The 20,319-nt window shown below is 43.0% G+C and overlaps 1 protein-coding gene across 1 annotated transcript; it reads right to left on the bottom strand.

Annotated features, from left to right (window-relative positions):
* Positions 1-810: 810 nt before the first annotated feature.
* Positions 811-19,272, bottom strand: LOC105741914 (growth-regulated alpha protein-like). Its single transcript, XM_023712933.1, has 5 exons — positions 19,262-19,272; positions 2,648-2,805; positions 2,392-2,515; positions 2,204-2,287; positions 811-1,496 (listed from the first exon to the last, which is right to left on the bottom strand). The coding sequence occupies exons 2-5, from the start codon at positions 2,733-2,735 to the stop codon at positions 1,481-1,483; spliced, it is 312 nt and encodes a 103-aa protein (XP_023568701.1). The 5' UTR covers positions 2,736-2,805; positions 19,262-19,272; the 3' UTR covers positions 811-1,480.
* Between the last annotated feature and the right edge of the window lie 1,047 nt (positions 19,273-20,319).

Below are 20,319 nucleotides of genomic sequence, written 5' to 3'. Positions count from 1 at the left end.
GCTGACACTGCTTTGATTTCTCCCATAACCTCAAACTCCCCTCGTACTACATGTAGTAGCCTAGCAAAAAGTGCTTTAAATACTGGCTTTCAAGCCACTGCAGTAGGCTTAAAAATAGCCTATGAAGATGTCCTTGTCCAAATTCCTAGAACTTATGAATAGGTTACATTACTAATGGAATTCTGCACACCTGATTTCATAAAGGATCTGGAGATGGAAAGATTACCCCAATACAATCCAGGTGGGCCTGTTATAATGGCAAAATTCTTATGAGAGGGACCTAAGAGGAGTCAGAGTCAGACAGCAGCCACCTGGTAGAGAAAGATGACAGAAAGGGAGACTCGAGGGAGCTGTGCTGCTGGCCCTGGAGGTGCAGCGTCAGAGATGGCCTATGGAAGCTGGAAGTATTAAAGAAATTGATGCTCCCTGGGTTTCCTCAGCCCTTCAGACACCTGGGCTTGAGCTCAATGAACTGAGTTTGGTCCTCTGCACATCAAAATTGTGAGAAAATACATCTGTGTTGTTCCAAACCTGTAACCCTGTGCTGATTTGCCAAGGCAGCAATAGAAAATTAATACCCTCCCACTGACTCCAATCAGATGCCTCCAGAAATGGATTTGTAAGGTTGGGCCCTTCATAGATTAAAAAAAAAAGAAAGAAAGAAACAACTATTCCTTACTCTCTTGAGAGAGTAAGGGAACAATCAGCTGTGGCAGCCATTGACATAAGCTCAGTCTTTTATGACTCTCTGATACCTTGGATACTTGGGAAAAACCCAGACATAAAGCAAATCTAAGCAATATATTTTTGTAAAGGCTTTATTTCCATGTTATTTGTAAAAACATACCAATAAATATATCTCTATTCCAAAACATGTAGCAACAGTGCACAGTTGTGGTTAAACAAGGCATTGTGCCTTACGAAGAAGACATAAAATGTCCAAGGGATAATTAGAACATTGTAGTTCTTAAGGCTTCAACATCAGAAATGTTGACTACATACTGTGAAAGTATTACAATAAATAACAGCTAAGGTTCACACTCATCTTAACAGTTACACAAACAGATGTGCAAGCACACTTCCAGGTTAACATGGATCTCTGCATCCTCCACCTGGCTGGTGCAGTGCCCAACAAGCTTAATAAATAAATATTTCACACCCTTCATCTTCACACTAAGCCAGTCAAGACTCAAATAACTTCTAGTTAACATTAAAAATGTTAACTTTTTTTGTTAACTAGTTAACAATACAATATGATATCCGAAAATCAAACACCATCACATCTTTAAATATTAAACAATATAAAAGCATAGAAAAATAAATTAATACATATGCAAATAAATAGAAAAAAAACTTTCATAAGAAATCATCACAGGCATTGGCACAGTCCCAGCATCCTTGGTGTTATCTTGTCTCTATTCCTTAGACTCCTCTGAGAATCCCTTCAGAAGCAGGAGCAGGGCTTCTGGTCCTCTGGGAATCAGTTGGCTTTGCTTCTGTGAAGAGAAGAATACTGTTGTTAGCAGGAGCTCAGAAATCTCACAGGAGGGCCTTCTCTACTAAGCTCTTCTGCTTATTCTCTAGTCTTGCACTCGACAAAAACCACTAGTCTTCTAGTGCTGTTGGCCAGGAAGAAGGGGAGCTGTAATCACATTGTAGTTTAGCTTCAAACAGCCGCATGCTGTTACAGCAGCATAAAAATGATTTAGTCAGGAGCCATCTCAGAACAGCCTCAGATCAAACCCACTCAGGAGCAGTTTTGGTTGTTTCCACACTGCTTGGAGACTCCTCAGAATAAGCCTCAGAACCTCCTGAACCCAGCCTGGCCTCAGACAACGTCTCTGCTGGTCACAATAAAGTTTAAAGCCCGCAACCCACAACAGAATGTTCCTCTTTCAAGCCTTGACCCTTGGTGTCAATAGGTGAGAGCCTTTCAGCCCTCTCAGCCAGTTCTAAGTCTTGCAAGACCAGGAGTTTACTCGCACTTTTTAGAGTAGAGGACTTTACTAGCACTCTTTAGTGCGTGCCTCCCATGGCAGACAGCCCTCCTCTGGGCAGGCAGATGAGTGCTCTGCGAGGGGAGGTGAGTAATGGAAAGATGGCCCTGGTCCTCATCCCGCAGCTGCACTCCGGCCCCCACCACCCCATGTGAGTTCAGGGCACAGACCTGGCCCTAGTCCCGTGCGCACAGAGCCCCACGCACCTGCTCAGCATCCTCTGCAGTACTTTCTGCACCATGGGGGCTTCCGGGTCTAGACAGGCTTCACGTCCATCCTTGAGCGTGGCCCTGAGGGAGGAAGGGAGAGGCCATGAGTGAAGTAACCTGAGCTGTGTCAGGATCCCCAAGTCAGGGTTCCCAGGTCTAGCGAGGCAGCGGGACTGGAGACTTACACGACTTCGGTTTGGTGGCAATGGGGTCCTGGCGCTGTCACCGCTACGCTCTGGATGTTCCTGGGGTGCAGACCGCGCACAGGCTGCAGGCAACGGCAACGCAGCTCGGTGTTTAGAGGTGCCCCTAAGGAGAAGGACAAGGAGGTGAGCAACGTCCCCGTGCCCAGTCCTGGGGAAGGGGAGAGGGACGAGCGCGGTACCGTCCCGTGTTTCCGGGATCCTCTTGTCCCGGACCTCCCCGTCCTCGCGGTCCCACCTGTGGCTTTCCAGAAGGCGCCCACGACGAGCAGCAGAAGCAGCAGCAGTGGAGCTGGGCGCAGGGCACTGGGGGTGGTGCGGGCCATGGCTGGACTGGAGCTCTCAGGCTGGACTGGCGCTGTCAGGCTGGGCTGGAGCTCTCAGGCTGGACTGCCGCTCTTCGGCAGCTGCACCCCTTTATGCGCCTCTGGGAGGCCGTGCTGGGGCTTCCCCCAGCTCAGTTCCGGAAGGAGACGCCCTCCGGGCGGGGACACGCGTAGAGCCAAGGTCCCTGCAGTTGGAGGGAGCTGGGGTTTTCCCTTCTGTGCTCATAAATGCTGTTTAATCTTATCTATCAGGGATTTTACACAAGTATTGGCTTCCATCCTGGTATTTTGCTGGACAATCAGATCACAATTTGTGACAATGAAAGATCGGTATCAAAAGTGCATTCCAGTGTTTGAGAAAGTGCGGTAAACGCTCCGCCGTTTCCTTCCTGTGCGAAAGGCAGGAACTTCCCAAGCTCCAGGGAATCCAGAGCGCACCGCAGCCTGGCCGGAGGGCGGCTGGGGACCCGGGGGTCCTCTTGGGCCTGGGCCGGGAAATTCCTTGGCCTCCCAGGACACTCTCAGAAGCAGAAAACGGAAACAAAGCTTTTGTAAATGGGGAGAGGAGGGGTTGAAGGTAGGTAGGGGAATGGGGGGAAGGAATGAAGTTGTATCATGTACAGGTAGAAATTCTCTATGATGAACGTGATCATTATGTATATGTAAAACGTACCGATAAAATCTAATTAGAAAAAAGTAGGAAGTGGAAAATGTCTTAAAGTTTATAAAATATGTAATTCATCAATAATTGAGGATTTGTGGCATTGATGCTAGTGTTTCCACTATTTTTCTGGGATTCCTAGTTGAAAATACAGTCTATTTTCTTGAAACAAATGAGTGGCTCAGAACTACAATAATTATTCTTTAAAATGTGTAACTATTACTTTATTTTTCTACACATATACATCTATATGTGCTTACCGCAGAAAATTATAAAAGGCAGAAATAAAGAAGGCAGATTACTAGGCGTTTTATGATTCAGTCCAATGAACAAACTTCATAAGAATTTTGCTTTTGTGTTCAATGTCCCCAGAAAGTGACAGATGTATGTTATGATATCTAGTGATTAGGAAAAATTATAAATGCCTGTCCTATCTGGCCATCATTCGTTGTGAAACCTGACTCACATTTACTTAGCATCTTAACCTCTCCACTGTGCCATCCCTTCTTACCTCCCCAAGCCCACATATCACATTTCATAAGGAAGTGGAAGGCTATGAAATTTAAGTAATTGTCTAGGTCTCACAGCAAATAAAATTCAGAATTTGAGCTTCAGGCAGCTGGGACCCCGCTGCCAACAAAACCAAAGTCATGTAAGTCTCAAAAAAAATTTTTAGGGGGTGTAAATGATTCACAGCTTCAGGAAACTTGTTTGTTTTTAACGTTTGTTACCTCATAGTTTAACTTCATCTTTCCTAAATCTTAAAAGTAGCAAACTTTTCAAAGGCCTCCAAGTGTTTTATTTCATCAATAGCAAGTTTTCCTTCCTGACATATATTACCCTTAATTTAATCAACACTTCCTATCCCATCTCAGGCAGCAGAAATGAATTTTTCACCCTCAGAGCTTCCTGGAGGTAAAATGTGCACTGTGATAGGCTCTAGCTTACTGAGATCAGTTTCCCTCTTTTTGTGGGCCCCTTGTGGGTTAAGAACTGTAGCACTGGGCTGGGGAGATAGCTCTGTAGCATAAGTACCTGCCTGGCAAGTGCAAGGTCCTGAGTTAAATCTCTAGTACCAAAATAAACAAACCCTGAATTGTTTTGCTTTAGCATTAGTTGGAGATGTCCCAGAACACTATCCTAATAACTTAAGAAAATGGGAGATATTTGCTGTAGTGACTTTGAGACCCAGTTCAAAGTATTGACAAGAGAAAATACTCAAAAGGAAATACAGACTTAAAAATGCATAGTAGTTTTGAAAAAGGTGAAACTATTCTAGAGACAACTTCTTATATGTAGAATAAGGTGTAACTTTATGCCTAAGACTTGTGTAATAAAAAATAATTGCTACAAAATGGAATACTACAAGGTATTCCTTTTATAGTATATCAGTCCTCATAATTTGATCTATAACAGTCTATATTTATTTTCTTAGAAACATTTAAAAATGAGATTGGGCCAAAATAAATAAATTCTTCCGTATTTTAGTGTTTTCTCTAGACAGTTATCACTGTGATCTGGGTAACTGGTTTCTATGTCCTAACATCAAATCTGTGCAGTCTGCAAGTGGAGAAAAGAGAGAAATCGCTAAAACAAGGTGTTGCTTGAAGATCCCTGTTTTGGTTGGTACATTGGTGGATCTGCAGTTTTGTTATCACTGTGTACCCTTCCTTTTTGACAAAAGCTGCTGTCCACCCTGAGCGCTAGCTGAGCCACAGGAATGAGCTCTTGCTGCATCCCACTGTGCTTGGGCCATCGCAGATATGTGTCTATATTTTTCTGCTGGATGGTTAAGACCAAGATAAACTAAGCCCTATATAACAAAAAATGTAACTTTTGTATCTGACACGGTCAGTCAAATCCCCTCAGGATTTACCTGAAACCTTGTGCAGCAGTTTGTAGATCTTTTGTCAGTGTCAGCCATCTGGATGAGTCACAGCCATTGCTTGACCAATCTGCTCTCTGTGAAAGCCTGAGAGAATGTTTTCTCTCCATGTGACTCTCCTTAGGCACACTCTACATCATAGATCACATTCCTCTGTGGCCCCATAATCTCCTTGATCAGAAAATTTGGGACACAATTGAGTTACATTATGTTACAGTACAGGTTCTCCTATGTCCTCAGTCCTCACTGACCTTGAAAGGCTAGGGCTAAAATGTTGACTGTCCTTGCAGCCCTTCTTTTTCTCTAATTTTTGGTCTGCAAATTTAAGTTGTTAATCCTCCAGAAGAGAAGCTTATTATTGCCCTACAACATATGCAGTAGGTTTAACCTCACATTAATAGGCCGAGCTGTAAAAGGCCCAAATTGACAACTTCTGACATTGCCAGTTCTTCGGATAACTCACTATTATTATGGACTACTAGACTATATTAGATTATTTTGCTGAATTCACCTACCTACAATATTTGAATGGCAATGGAATACCATCTCTGACAAAACTAAACAAAAAAGGAGGATTAAATGAAGAACCATTTTGTAGTAATATATATATATATATATATATATATATATATCTGTATATACTAAATAGTTTAGATAAAAAGCTACTTTCTCTTAGTTCAATGAGAAGAAAGATTTGTGCTAATAGTGTTTAGACAAGATATCATGTCTGCATCTTGTAGTATGAATAACCACTATAAAGACAACAATATGCAATATATTAATTATTGTAACTGTCCTACTAACCTGTTTTGAAATTGTCTCATTGCTATTTCTTTCTCAATAAAATTAATTTAAAAAAAATGAAAAACAAAGCCTTTGCATGTCAGTGCTATTTACCCTGTCCTGATTCTAGTGATCTGCCACTTGTGCAGGTTTGAGCCCCTTCCCTTTAATTTTTATAAGATAATCTTGGTTTGCTCATGGAAACTGGAGCTCCAGTTTTCTTTTCCTTGGCCTCTCTCCTTCCCAGTCTGAGTGGCTCAGGTAAGGTGATCTTACTCTGAAGTCCAGGAATGAGCTGCAAGTCCCAGCTAGGATCGCACCGCCCTTCCTGTTTGGGTCCAACCCCCAGTCATGTTGACAGGCTCAGAGGTGACAGTGACTTCCCCTGTCCAAGTCAGAAAAATTCCTGGAACACTTTTTGTTGGGAAATGGTTGGGCAAAAATATTGTGCTTCCTGCTGCTTATCGCTGGTAGAATAGAGGCTTGAAGCTTTGCCAGTGCTTAAGGAGAGCCTGCCTAAAACGCAGCCAGCATAAAACACAGCAGCAGATCCAGGAAGACACAGAGCTCTGGGGAGAAGTTTTGAAATCCAGGACTCGGTTTCATCTTGCCTTCTCATTAGGCTGTCAGCTTCACAAGGAAGGGAAATGAGTTCTGTCTTTGTCAGGCCACTTTGTACTGGATGTCTGTTTTCACTTACTGCTTGGATTATGTTTCTGAAAGAAGAGCCTTTCAACCAGAATTCAGTTCCTTTGTTGCTCCATTCATTTCAGCACTTTCATGGACCATTTCCTCAGCATTCGTAACATAGGAGCAAGGCTAGGTATCACCAGCACGAAGATGAGAACAGACTCTCAATGCCCTGGGGGCATGAAAGTAGAGGTGAGCTTTTAGAAAAGCCCATGGACACAGATTAGTTCTTTAGACTACCAGATGTAAACTTGTAAAATTGGTTAAAAAAACATGAATTGGGAACGATTATAACCAACTGTCCCTCAGACAAAGGACTTTTATCTAAAATATATAAAGAATCAAAAAATTCAGGCCTCCAAAATTCAAAGACCCAGGTATCTGAGGTGAATATATACTTCACAAATGAAGAAATACAAATGGCAAATAAGGGCTGGCCAAATAGCTCAGCAGATTAAAGTACCTGCAAGCAGGTGCAGGGGCCTGGGGTTCAATCCCAGGGCCTGCCATGTTGGCCCCACCCCCGAGGGCACACTGAAACAGTGATTGAGACTGGGCATGGTGGCATGCTCCTGTAATCCCAGCTCTTGGGAAGCTGTAAACAGGCAGATCAGAATGAGTCTAATCTAGTAGTGAGACTCTGTAGACCCTGTAGACCCTTCCCTCAAATACAGAAAACAAAACAAAACAAAAAACAAATGGCAATAAATATATGAAAAAATATTCAACATCATTGGTCATTCAAGAGATGCAAATTAAAACAACACTGAGATATCATTTGAATTTCTATACTTTTGTTTAGTGAAATTCTGTAGTTTTTTTTTTACTATTTTTTATTCTCTTTAAAAATAAAAAATAAAAAAAGAAATCAAAATTAAAAAAAAAGGAAAAAGAAAATCCCATGGACACTATGGTGACCTGAGCAAGGCATTAGGGGCAGAGGGCCCACCTGCTCCAACTCTTACAGTGCAGACTTACAAGAGTGTCAGAGAAGGTTTCTTGGAGGACTTGACATGTTAGGCGAGTTTTAAAGAATGAAGTGCTTTCTAAGTAAATGGGGAAACAGAAGTGGAAACATTCCAGAGAGAGAGAGGGGCCAGCAAGCAAAGGCATGGTGTTTGGGAGGATCCTGGAAACCCTCAGAGGCAGAAATTGGTGCTTGCAGCTGGAGTTTTTCCATTGAGCAGAGGGAGATGGGCTGAGTGGAGGAGTTGGGGTCTCATCTGTCCACCAGCCTGGATGCTAATCAGTGTAACTGCTGATCCTGTAACTGTAACAGAGAGGCTTGCCCTAAGTATCACCTAACATCCTTTGCGAAAAATACAAAGACAGCTGTGTGCACACACATCCTTCTCCTCGCGTCTCATTGCCAGCTCCCCACCTGCTCATCACACTGTCCACATTCGTGTTCAGGTAAGTGTCAGTGTCACCAGGAGTCTAAGCCCTGCAAATTAAAAGATGATCAGGGATGAACTGTGATTGAAGAAACATATATACAGTTGTAAATATGAGGGTTAAATATCCCAACATACGCTTGTAAAAATAAACACATGCATAAATACAGCTGCAGTGAGGATGGCAGAGTCATGAAGTCCCCCCACTGTACTCCCAGCACTGGCCTTAGCCAAGCCATGCTGGGAGAAGGCACGGTGGTCCTGGGGTCACAGAACAACTCCTGCATCTGGTCTCCAGGCTGGGGGACTTCAGCTGTGAAGGCTGCCTTGAAGAGATCTTGGGGCCTCTGTGTTTATGGAGGAAGCTCTGGCTGGTACTCAGCTGGATCATTTGATTGAATGTGGAGATAGCGACCCTGGAGCTGTCCTGTGCCAGGCAGATGAGTGAGTGACCTTGGTGGCAGGGCCAATTATGAAGACAACAACTCCGATCTGTTCTGTAGCTGCACACAGTTCCCTCAAGGGATTCCAGAGTGCAGCTCTAACCCCAGTCCCATGCACTTGCTCAGGATCATCTCCATGGGGCTCTGTACCATGGGGGTCCCCGGGTGTAGACAAGTCTCACTTGCCCAGGGATGATCTTATGGGGGACAAGGGGTTGTGATCGGGGTTGTAGGGTTCCAGCTCACAGTGGGGAGATGTGGGCAGGGGTAACTCACTTGACCTTGGGGTGTGAGCAGTGAGGTTCCAGAACTGCCACTTCATGCTGGGGGTGTTCCTGGGGTATAGCCCAAGCACAGAAGCTGGAGGACACAGGGACTCTGGGTAGGAAGGTGAGTACCATCCCAGTCTTGGTGTCCCTGTTCTTCCAGAATAGCAGAGGTGAGGGCAATGAAAGTGTCTCCTGCTTTTCTCTGAGTTTTACAGGTTTCAGTTATCTCTCAAATAAACAATCTTAAAAATGCACTTGAGATCTCAGTCTGCATATGACAGCACCTGTCTTTTCCTGGTGTTTTGTGATCTCAGAAAAATTACATCATGCTCCATTTTCCTGCGGAGGCCTGATGATGCAATGAGGAGGAGATTAGGCCACAGGTAGGTTCCTGGTTACTCTGGAAACTGTGCTGTAGTCTGCCTCTAGTGCTGTCCTGAGTCTGGAGACATCTTAACTCAGCAGTCTAGGAAGGAATACAGCTGCTCTGCTGTCCTACCTGTGGCCTCACCTCAGGCAAGTGCCCGTGGAGCCACTTCAGCTAACTTTTCAGGGACTGTCACTGCACAGAGAGCCTCCTTGGTGTGACTGCAGATCAGGGCCTCCAGGCGCAGACAGCTGTGCCTCTGTGAACAACTGACAACTGGAGACAGCTTTCTGCACAGCTCCAGATCTATGTAGGCCAAACGGACCTGCTTTAGAGACCCTCTTCTCAGCCACTGCTATCCCCTGAATGAAAATATCAGTAAAGCCTGATGTTCCAAGTCCCTCCACTGAGTCTTCATGCTAGCAATTTGCTTTACTCCATTTGTTTCAATGTTGCTTGTTTTTTGCATTAAATTGTAGGTGGGGTGTTTATGCTGGGATTACTGTCATCATCAGAAGAGACCTCGAGCTTCTGTGTTGTCTCTCTGTCTCTCCCAACCTGGTCTCTCCCCAAGGAAACAGCAAGAATATGTTCATCTATAAATGTGGAATTTTTCCTTCACCTGATTTCAAATCTGCTTGCATCCTGGCCTTGGATTTCACAGCCTCCAGAACCATGAAAAAATGCTCAATGGATAAGCCGCCAGAAATTGCATTGTGTTTTATCAGCCCAGAAGTTATGCAGAAACAGTTTATGGAGGTTTTTTACACAAACAGAAAAAAAAAAAGAAAGCCGATTTCCAAAGAAACACTATCTAATTTGTTTTTGCAGTTCGTAGCACCTATAATCTTGGATTTTCAATTTTTCCCTATCCATTGTTGTTGAAATTATTTGTTGTTTGAAATTTCAGTCTTAATCACTTCCACATTAAAAAGAAGTAAGAGTAAATTCTCCCTACTTAGTGAAAGATACGAAACATGACCATAAGTCTGTCTCGGGTATTACCAATCAGATCCTCAAACTTCTCATTTATTTTTTATACCTAATGAACAACAGGCAATATTAGTTGAAATGATTTCAGGTCTAGTTCCAGTGCTCACATGAATAAATACTCCAGAGGAATCAAATTTCAGCTTATCTATAGTAGAGGCCAAAAAATTATGTCAGTTAATAAATAGTTCATTATCCGTACAGTTAGCTCTATGACTCCTAGTGACATGTTTAATTAAAATCATTTGTTTTGAGAAAGGAAGTAGAATGTTTTTTTTCTCCTTCCCTAATATATTTCTTTCTGTGATTTAATCTATGCTAGTTCTGTGATACGCTTAAGAAAATTTTAGAAGCACCAGTGCTATGAAGCCTACCATGATAAATGCATTCCTTGTGTTCTAACACGCGCAGATTGCCACCGTGAGATGCAGAAGCTATGCCACCGCTAACTCATGTTATCTCTAAAATAGCCCAGGTGATTAAGTTTCATTTCACCTTGTAATTTTTGTTGTCTTCCATGTTGATTGGTAGGCTCTGATATGACTTTAAAATCTAGGTACACCGTGCCTTGCTGAGCACTGATATCCCAAATCAGGTGACAACAGGGAGTGGGTGACTCTACTTCAGCCTGACTGGCCTGAAGGGTGGTGCTGATGGAACTCACCCCTTCCCCTGACTTCCTACTGGCTACAGCTCATTATGTAAAGGCTCTGCGCTGCAGAGAGGAAGTGAAGATGAGGAACGTTTGCTCAACTTCAATGTCTCTCATCCCCTAATTGAGTTCTAACCTCTAATACAATTTCTCTAATATCCAATCTCTAATTTGTGCCTGTCTGGTACTCACTCTTTCACTTTCTTGAAATCTTGACCTCTGAACTCCTCTTCTTTTTCATTAAAAAATCCTTGCCTCTGCTGTTGTCAGCTCAGGTGGTTGAGGTGAAATGACTATTTCTGAACTTGAGGAAGCTTGTGACCTTACTATACTGCTGGGCCCCTCTTTCTGTCTGTGCCCTTATCCACATTAGGATGGGTCAGTGAAGCAAATGGCAAACTTGGTTCAATCAGAGACAATCCCAGTCATGCACAGTAAAGGGAGTTGGAAGGGTCCTGGTGCTTGCTGGCAAGGCTAAACTGGCATGGTGAGTACTTTTTAAGATCAGAGCTGGCACAGAGGAAAAGTGTTCTGAACTACACAGACACAGAACGAGGTATTGTTGGCCAAGTGAGCCTAGTTTTGTCCTATATAACCTGATAACCTCACTGTTATATGACAAGAAATGCTCTTATTCAGCCAGATAGAATCGTTTCTGTCATCCATGGTGAGAGAGACGTGACTTCTGCTTCATGAGTTGCTGCTAATTTTAGTCTTTCAACACACACTGATTTTCTCACTATTTTAATCTTTCATTTTCTTCCTGTCTCTATTTGCTCATTATCTGGTTAGCATTCAAGTGTGTGGAGGCAGGTTAGTCCCTAGAAATAAATAAAGGGATATGAAGAATTAAACTACCACAGAACTATCAGTCTGACAAAAAAAAAATGAGCAAAGAAGAAAAAAACGAGACTGTGTGACACATTCATAATAAAACAGTCTGGTTATTCCAGGGACAGAGGAGGGATACCACACCTTGTTTTTCAAGGGAGTGGGCAGAAATCTTAGAAAAACACTACAAACAACTCAGAGACCCACCTACTGGGAAGGTTCCTCTTGAGTTTAGTCTTACAATGCATAGGATTTTCCTGGGTGAATGGACAGAATTCCAGGAGAGACTTAAAAGAGCAACAGATGGAAGCCAGAACAAACATTTTCTTCTGGGCTCAAGCAGCTCTGATACCCGGGTTTCACTTTGAGGACAGATGGAGGCAGGCAGGAGAGGGAGACCTGGGCACAAAGACTGCTAGTCTCATTATGCCGCAGTACTGAGACTGAAAGAGGTCATTGGGCCAGACTCATCCTTTTGTCAGGAGCCTGTTTAGGTTGGAAGTAACCCATGCCTACAGTAAGGGCATTATCCACTCACGAGGGCAGTGCCCCAGTGATGTAATCACCTTGCCAAGGTCCTAACTGTTAGTGCCAACGGCATTCCAATCTCAGTGTTAAGTTGGCAGGAAACATTCTAATCATAGTGTGTGTGTATGTGTGTGTGTGTGTGTGTGTGTGTGTGATTGTGCATCTCTCTGTGTGTGTGTGTGTATATATATGCATATATATATCCTTTACATTTCATATTGTGTATATGGAAGGTCAAGAATGGAGGTTCCCATTCTCATGTTGTTCCCATTCTCATGTTGTTACACTGATACACTGATACTTGTGACACTTGTCTTATTAAAGTATTATTTGGAGATAAGAGACTGAAACCTCATTAAATAAGCTTAAGTTAACAAAAGTTATGTGTGTGGGGATGATTGTGTGCATCCATGAATCTGGGGCATATAGGAAGCCAGAAAGGAAGAGAATGTATTGCTTGGGCAAGAAATAGCAGCAACTATCATTCAAGTTCAGAACTGAGAAATGGAAAGTCAAGAATATAACCTTTTTCTGTTTCTTTTAGCTTAGCAATTGCTCCTTATTGCTTTTTCTTATGTGTCTTTTGGCTCTATTTTGTATCCTACAAATTTGCAGTCAACTTAAACATTTTTACTCAATTTAAAATCTCAAAAACTACTATCATAGTATAATTATGGAAGTAAAATCAGTTAACAATTATAAAGCATCCTGAAAACTAGAGATTATAGAAATATTAAGTACATAAATGTAAATTAAAACTACAGAGAATAATACAAATATGAAGGTAGAATGGAGGTTCCCAGAGGAGAGAAAGGAAGGAGTTATTATTTAATGGAAATGGCTGGTGGTGATGGTTGTGCAATCATATTGCTAAAATGCAGTTGAGGTGACTATTTTAAGTGTTTTTACCACCACAAAAATAAAGCAAATAAACGTGAAGAGAAAGCCATACATAAATTCATACTTCCCTAGTCAAAGTTAAATAATTGGTTTTATTGATTTCTTTAATTTAACAAATGGTGTGAAGGTAGGGTAATGCTTTCTCAGTTAAAAAAAAGGGGGGAAAATGAAGAAACAGAGTGATGCTGAGGATGAAGAAAGGTGAGATTAGGGATCGCAGTAAAGTAGGAGGGCAGATTGTTTCCTGAGTGCTCAGGGCTGGTGACTGGGCTTCATGCTTGAGAGGAGTGGCTAGGTTGGGGGAAAGAACGGTGAAAACCCAAAGGCATTGGATGTTAGTGAAACAAAAAACCCCAAAATATCAGAGATGTCAACTACGAATAGCAAGAATTATGTGACATTGGCACCCTGATCCACATGATTTCATTTTCCCAGGAAATAATTTCTTTTATCTAACTTGAGGAACGAAAGAAAAATAAGACAGTGAGAAGGAACAAGATTTGAGGATGACCCTGGTATAAATGGCAAAGAGTGATATGCTGAAAAGATCACCAGTATGTCCAGGCAGGGCTGGGAGGCAAATGAAGAAAGAGAAGCTATGATAGACAGGAAAGTGAGGTGTTTCAGAGGGATGCCTGTTCTCCATTGCATGTTGAACATGTTCAGGATAAATTTGCAAGAGGAGCAGCTGGAGGGAAAGGAGGCAGTGAGGAAGGCCTTTTCGTTTTCCTGATCCTGAGGATGGTGGTGTTGAAGATAGTTCTATTTGTTGGGGATGGAACTGGTGTGCTATTCAAAGACTCTGTGAGGGAGAAGATTGGAGTCATGAGATCCACTTGGAACAGGTGGGTGGCAGGTATTATAGAAAAGTGGAGGAGGAAGACTTAGTTATGCATTATATATCATTAAAAGTATACATTTTATTGGAGTGTGTGATTGTATTTGGAGGATGTGCATGGCCAGATGAAGAAACATATGGCCACTCCCTGACAATTCTCAGATGTTGTTTTAATGGACAGAGACTGGGGACCCTTGTCACATCCAGCACAGCTATGGAAATTCCCAGGGAGAGGATGATGGAGGATGAAGAAACAAGTACAAGAGTCAGAAGGTAGAAAGCTGAGGTCAAGCCCCTTTTCCTGGTGAAAGAAAAAGAACTGCCCAGCCACTGCAGGATGTACATTTTTTACATGTAGCAGAATGGTGTCAGGTGAAATCCTTCTGCCTAAAGACTTGGCTCACCTCAGCCATCCCATGTCTTCGGGGGTGGACCAACTTGTTCACCTGGCGCTAGCCCTGCATATGTGATTGGTCTCTAGTTCAGCCGCTCCCTACAGACCCTGATGTTGGCAATCTTGTGGAAGGTGTATATGTCTTATTTGCATGCTGTTTTATGAGAGATTAAAACTAGATCGTAGAAGCAATAAGGCAATGTGTGGCATTACTCATCTTCATTGATTTTTAGTTGAGTTGCTCAACCCATCAATAAAAACAATCCTTACCAAAAGGTTCACATTAACCATAATTACTCTCTATAAGAAACAACTAAAAACTTTTTTGACATCTATGAAATGAGTGTTTTCTAAATACTAGAGAGTATAAAGTTTGTTCCTCTGGAGAAACAGACTAGAAAGATAAGATAATTATAACAACTTCTAGAGCAAATTAGACGGGGCTGGTATGTGGTGCTCTGGAATTGCAGAAAGAAACACAGGTCATCCTGCACTGCTGTTTATGGAGCATTGGGAGTCTTAACTCATTTATGCTTGTTGACCTTTCTGCTTTCAGGTTTTGTTGCTACTTAAACAAAACTAAACAGTAGTGGTGAAGTTAATCCCTTAGTTATGTCTGATCGAGTGAAGAAATAAATAATTGACAAAGTTGCATATTATGTTTATTTCTTCCTTGTTTTTCCCCAAGAAAGAGTTAAGACAGCCTCTCAATTACCAGATACTCAGAATCTTTCATGGAATTACAAATATTTACAAGTTTTGTGGGATTTTAAAATCTGATTTTGTGTAGAATAGACTTTGTATTTATTGTGCTGAATGTTTCCTTATGGGATGTGACACCCTAGCTTTGAGCTGTCATCCTGCTGGTCAGACACACATACTTGCTTGCCTATGGTTCCTTAGTGGATCAACTGTTAGTTCAAGGACTGCAGCCTCTACAGGGTACACATCATCTTTAGGATAAAGGGCCAAGGACAGGAAGAGAAAGGCATGTTTACTCTTCAGGTTGTAGGGCTTCATCAACACAGTGCCTGAGCTTTCCATGGTATGATTTTGCTAAGTTCAAGAATGCTAGGAGGTTAGTATCATGGTTCCTATTTATATGGAAGAAGCTGAAGTAGAGGGTCTTAGAGGTAGAGTTAAGTTCAAATGCAAATCTGTCTGAATCAGAAACCCAGGGTTTAAAGATGACTTTCTTCAAACAAGAAGAGATTAGGGAAGAAAACACCAGATCAAAAAATCTTAACTCCATGGAGTATGGTTTAGATATTTTTCCTTCTTTTATATCTCTCTTGGAAAACAATGCATTAAAAAATTCTTTCAGTCTATTTTGTGTTAGGAATCAAACAGAAATGTAGAGGTGATGAGGACAACCAGAGACTGTCTGCTAGAATGCAGTCTCCCTCAAAGCTCACATGGAAATTTATTCACCACTCAACAGTATGGAGAGACTGGGCTCTGAAGAAGTGCTTAGGCCTTAGAGGCCCCACCCTCTTGAATGAACTGATGCCTTATCTTGGAAGTGGGTTGGTTGTAGAGTCTGTGGGTTCCTGATGAAAGGATGAGGCAGGCCGAACCGCTCTCTATGTGGCTTTCACCCTTTGGCTGTGTCACCCTGCACCAGGACGTCCCCATCACAGCCAGCACCATGCTCTTGGACTTGGCTACCTCTAGAACAGTGAGACACAAATGTCTTCATAAAGCATTCAGTATCCAGTCCTCTGTTACCATGACATCTCACAGACAGGCTTTCTTCTCTCCTCTCAACATCACATGCTGCACCCCTAATGTCACTGAGAATTCCAGCCTAGGTCAGGGGGGAGCTTCAGCTTGCAGTTCTCTCTGGTCCATGTCTCTCACCTCTCCTGGCTCACAGAGCATCCAGGAAAGCACTCAAAGAGGGTGATTCCAACATAGTGGGTCAAGATTTAACTCTGCCACCAAGAGAAGAATTCAACTTCAAATCATGACCAATTGTGTATCACAAAGTCAATTGTGACACAAAGTCAATAGTGGAATACAATGCAATAAATTTTTTTAAAGGTTATATCATAATACCTCACATGCTGTTAAGTTATTATTTTGCATCACTTTTGTATCTTATTCACTTAAGGAACTGTGTAAAACTAAATACTTGATATGGATGCAGGAAAAAAAAATGAAGTTTCCGGGGTCAAAATAGTCTCTTTAATGATTTCATTACCTTGATCAGTGTTGGGACCATGTAATAATTCCTAGTTCATAGACTGTATCTGGGTTAAATTTGCAGGCAGGAAAACAAAAAGTTGAAGCACATTCCATCCTGATTTCATCATTCCCTGAAAGTTTGCACAACAGAGGGAGATGGTAAATTGTTGTATAACATGGGCTTTTCCGGGCAGGAGTGCCTTGGCTCTCATGAGCTCGCTGATAAAGGCGCCGCTGAACACTGCCCACCTGAGGGGTCAGAAGCCGGCATGTCACCAGGACTAATTAGCCTGGAAGACTTGATTTTGGTCCTCAGACAAGCCAACCTCCTAATTGTTATATCTGACTAAGGACCCTGCTGTTGCAGGTACAGAAGGAAATGAAGAAAAATTAAAATCGCCAAAGCTTGTCATCGCACCTCTCTTCCTAGTGTGTTAATTCTTCAAACACCAGTTGAAATACTTGAACTTCATTTCGACATTCTTTGTTATTTTTGCCCAAATACTTTTGCTAAATGACTTACTCAGTCCACTAGTCAGTGTGTGTTAGCACAAAACTACAATAATACTAATATGATGGTGATGAATATTAATAATCACTAACATGTGATAAAAGCACACACTTACACATTTTTCTATATAAAGCTCAGCTAAGCTTGTACTTGCATGAGTATAACATCCCTTACAATGTCCTATGAAATAGATATTTAGTGAATACCTGTTTCATAGATTGCAAAAGCAATGTATATACCCTCCTACGAAGTTCACATCGTGTGCTGTAGGAAAAAGAAAACCTTTGAATATTTGGACTGGCTCGCGATATTGATATATCTGTATTTTAACAAAATAAATCTTTTTTTAAAAAAATTATAGATTTGGTTCAGGGTCTAGCTATGCAGCTCAGACTTGTGGCAATCCTCCTATTTCAGCCTCCCCAGCTCTGGGATTACAAGCATGCGCAGCCTTGCCCAGTTTTGGCGGCCAGCACAGCATGTGGTACTGGTGATCGAAGTTGCCAGGCAGGCACTTAGACTGCTGAGCTATCTCCCCAACTGCAGCAAAATAAATCTTGTAATGTTGAAGGTAAAATGTATGAAGAAAAGCTCAATAGGGAGCAAAACTCTGAGCAATGATGGCCTACTCTCTATAGCATGCCTTGGCCCTGCCCTTGGCACATAGTCCATGTGTAGAGAATAACACATTCTCTTCTGGTAGCACAGTGGCCGGCCATTCATGATTCCAGGTGCTCTACTCTCTCCTTGCAGTTCTGCTCTTCCCTTTTCTACCAGCAAATCCCCCCTCTGCCTCCAAGACCAAGCCTACCTGCAGGGAGTGGCCTGCAGCTATCACTCATGCAGCCATCGCTCACCGTTTCCTGTGGGATCAGGGCTGGGAGCCAGCCAGCTTGCTCTGTTTCATAGTGCTGCATGGCCTGGAGCAGGTCTACTGGGTCCTGGCTGTCCAGACCTTTGATGCCTGGGCACACTGAGTGAGGAGAATTGTCTCGGGTAGCACAGAACATATTCCATGCAATGAATGTATATAAGTAACAACATTTTCTTTCTTAAACATTCTCCTTTACTAAATCATTTTACAAAATAACATGAACCTAGGTTCAATAATTGAGCCAAAAATGGCATGTGTGCTTGCAGACACATACCTGTGGGGGAGTCCAAAGACTGCTGTGGCAGTGGTTGTGAGCAAAGGCACATGTGATGGAAGTGCCTGGACTTCAGTCAGCCTGTGTGGGCCGCAGGGGGGCCATCCTTACCTGGCTGCTTCAGCATCATCTACATCTCTGCACTCATGGAATTGCATTATGGAAACTATCTACTAAAGCATATAATAATGTTAAAAGTTTACGATCCTGTGCAGCCTCATTACAAGCTGTCCAGAGCCTTCTGTAGCGCATGGCCCTGGCTAGAACACACAGGGCTTAAGGCTTCTGAAATTGCTTTCTTAAGCATAAAATTGAAATATGGCTTTCTACTTCGAAATGGGTTATAGAGAACCTGTTTGAACACCTATGATCTGAGGTGGGAAAGTCACACTTAAGGTAAAATGCAAGCTTTTTCTTTCCAGTGTAATTTCTTAGCAAGTTCATAAAATATCATTTAACTATAGTAATTGTTGATGACACATTACATGATGGCATCCCTGGGAAGAAAACAGTAGTTGTCTTGCCATGACTGATTCTCCAAAGTCTCCGCACCGTCCCGTACACCTCAAGGCTGCTGCATCTTTTGGTGGTTCAGCAACCCAATCCATTTCCCAATTTTAAGAGTTAACTTGGTTGGGTGTTTGGCAAATCTCTCTCATTATTGGCTAATGACTTTAGTTTCTTGAAATACTGCAAGATTTGATATTTGAGAACAGGAAATCCATTTCTCAACTTGTACGTATCATGTTAAGAGGCATCAGATGCCTCATGCGTTACACTGACAACCACTGTCATTTCCTGGTGGGTCTCCGTCACAGCTAGGGAGGCAGCAGGAGGCACACCAGCTGCTGTCCACATGTGCATTGAGGGTAGATTCACTTCAAATGCATGGGAACCCAAGCCACTGAGCTGGGTCTGGGGAGTCTGTATCCTGGGCGCAAGGCCGTGGGGTCTGGTGCTGGTGCTGGGGTCTCGGAGTGCTGAGCCTCCAGCTGCCCCCCCCTCCCCTGCATTGCTGCACTGACTCAGGGGACCACTTCAGGGACTACAGCTACTTGTCAGGCTGATGACTCAGCAAACTGAAATCTTGGCCAGATGAGGTTGTGTTGTATAATCCAGGCTGCTCATTCACAGCTCACAGGATCTTGAGTAAGTTGTGGCAGTCTTCAGTCCCTGAGAGGAACAGAGCTGAAGCAGGGGCAAAAAAGCCTGGCCTGGGCTGTGAGGGGTAGAAGGAGCCAGGGATAAAGTTTACCCTGCTCCCTCCCTTGTGCTCTGATCAGGCCCACGACAAACAGAAGCAAATGCAATGTGGAAAATAACGCATGACAGCAATGTCTTTGTGCCAAATGTTTTCTGGCTTGTTAGTGGCCTGGCTGATATCTGATAATAGTTTATTTTGGACTTTAGCTTCCATTTTCCCTTATAAGATGAAGCCAAGGGCCACATTCACTCCACAGAAAGGTGGAGGTACAAGCAGTGGTCAGTGAGGCCTCAGGGTGGAGTGAGAAGAGGAGGCTGCATTCCTGGCCTCCCTCTCACTGTCCTCGGTCTTGCATTTCAGAGTGGCCTGAGTGGGGGAGGGGGAGCACCTGGGCCTGGAGAGCACCCGCTTCACTTACCCACAGTCTTACTCAGAGAGCCTTGCAGACTCACAGGAAATGAATACCAACTCCCTATGGTACACCAGTGACCATTTCTTTCACAGAAAAGTAGAGAAAAGAAAACCCTTGAAAATAGCATTCAGTAACTGGACAGTCACATCCCCAGGGAGCTCTGGGGCTCTTCCACCTCAATGAGAGGTGCTCAGCACCACTCTTACCACTGTGGGGCTGGAGCCAGCTGAAAGGCCTCTCAACAGTGGGTTGTCAAATTGTCAGGAAACTTGTTAGCCTTTTTGAACTGATGGTAGCAAGCACTGGCCATGCGGAGTATTTGTACCATGGAAATCAATGAATGTGGCGACTCAGCGTCTATTTATTAACTTGTTAGGGGACTGGTTTCCTGGCACATTAAAGTTTATTGCCTGGCATGAATGTGATTCCCATTAATTCCTCCCTGTAACTATTGCCCTTTTCCTCTGCCTCCACTGTCTGCTGCTGAGATCCCCTGG

This window comes from Octodon degus, unplaced genomic scaffold (genome assembly GCF_000260255.1).
Source record: "Octodon degus isolate 3935 unplaced genomic scaffold, OctDeg1.0 scaffold00028, whole genome shotgun sequence".
In the NCBI taxonomy this organism is placed as follows: domain Eukaryota; kingdom Metazoa; phylum Chordata; class Mammalia; order Rodentia; family Octodontidae; genus Octodon; species Octodon degus.
This window is presented reverse-complemented; position numbering and strand designations above follow the sequence as displayed.

Coding starts and splice junctions, on each gene's coding strand:
- LOC105741914 (XM_023712933.1), bottom strand. CDS start 2,735: ATGGCCCGCACCACCCCCAGTGCCCTGCGCCCAGCTCCACTGCTGCTG. Junction 2,516..2,647: donor CGCCTTCTGGAAAGCCACAG/GTGGGACCGCGA, acceptor CCTTCTCCTTAG/GGGCACCTCTAAACACCGAG. Junction 2,288..2,391: donor TGCCACCAAACCGAAGTCGT/GTAAGTCTCCAG, acceptor TTCCTCCCTCAG/GGCCACGCTCAAGGATGGAC.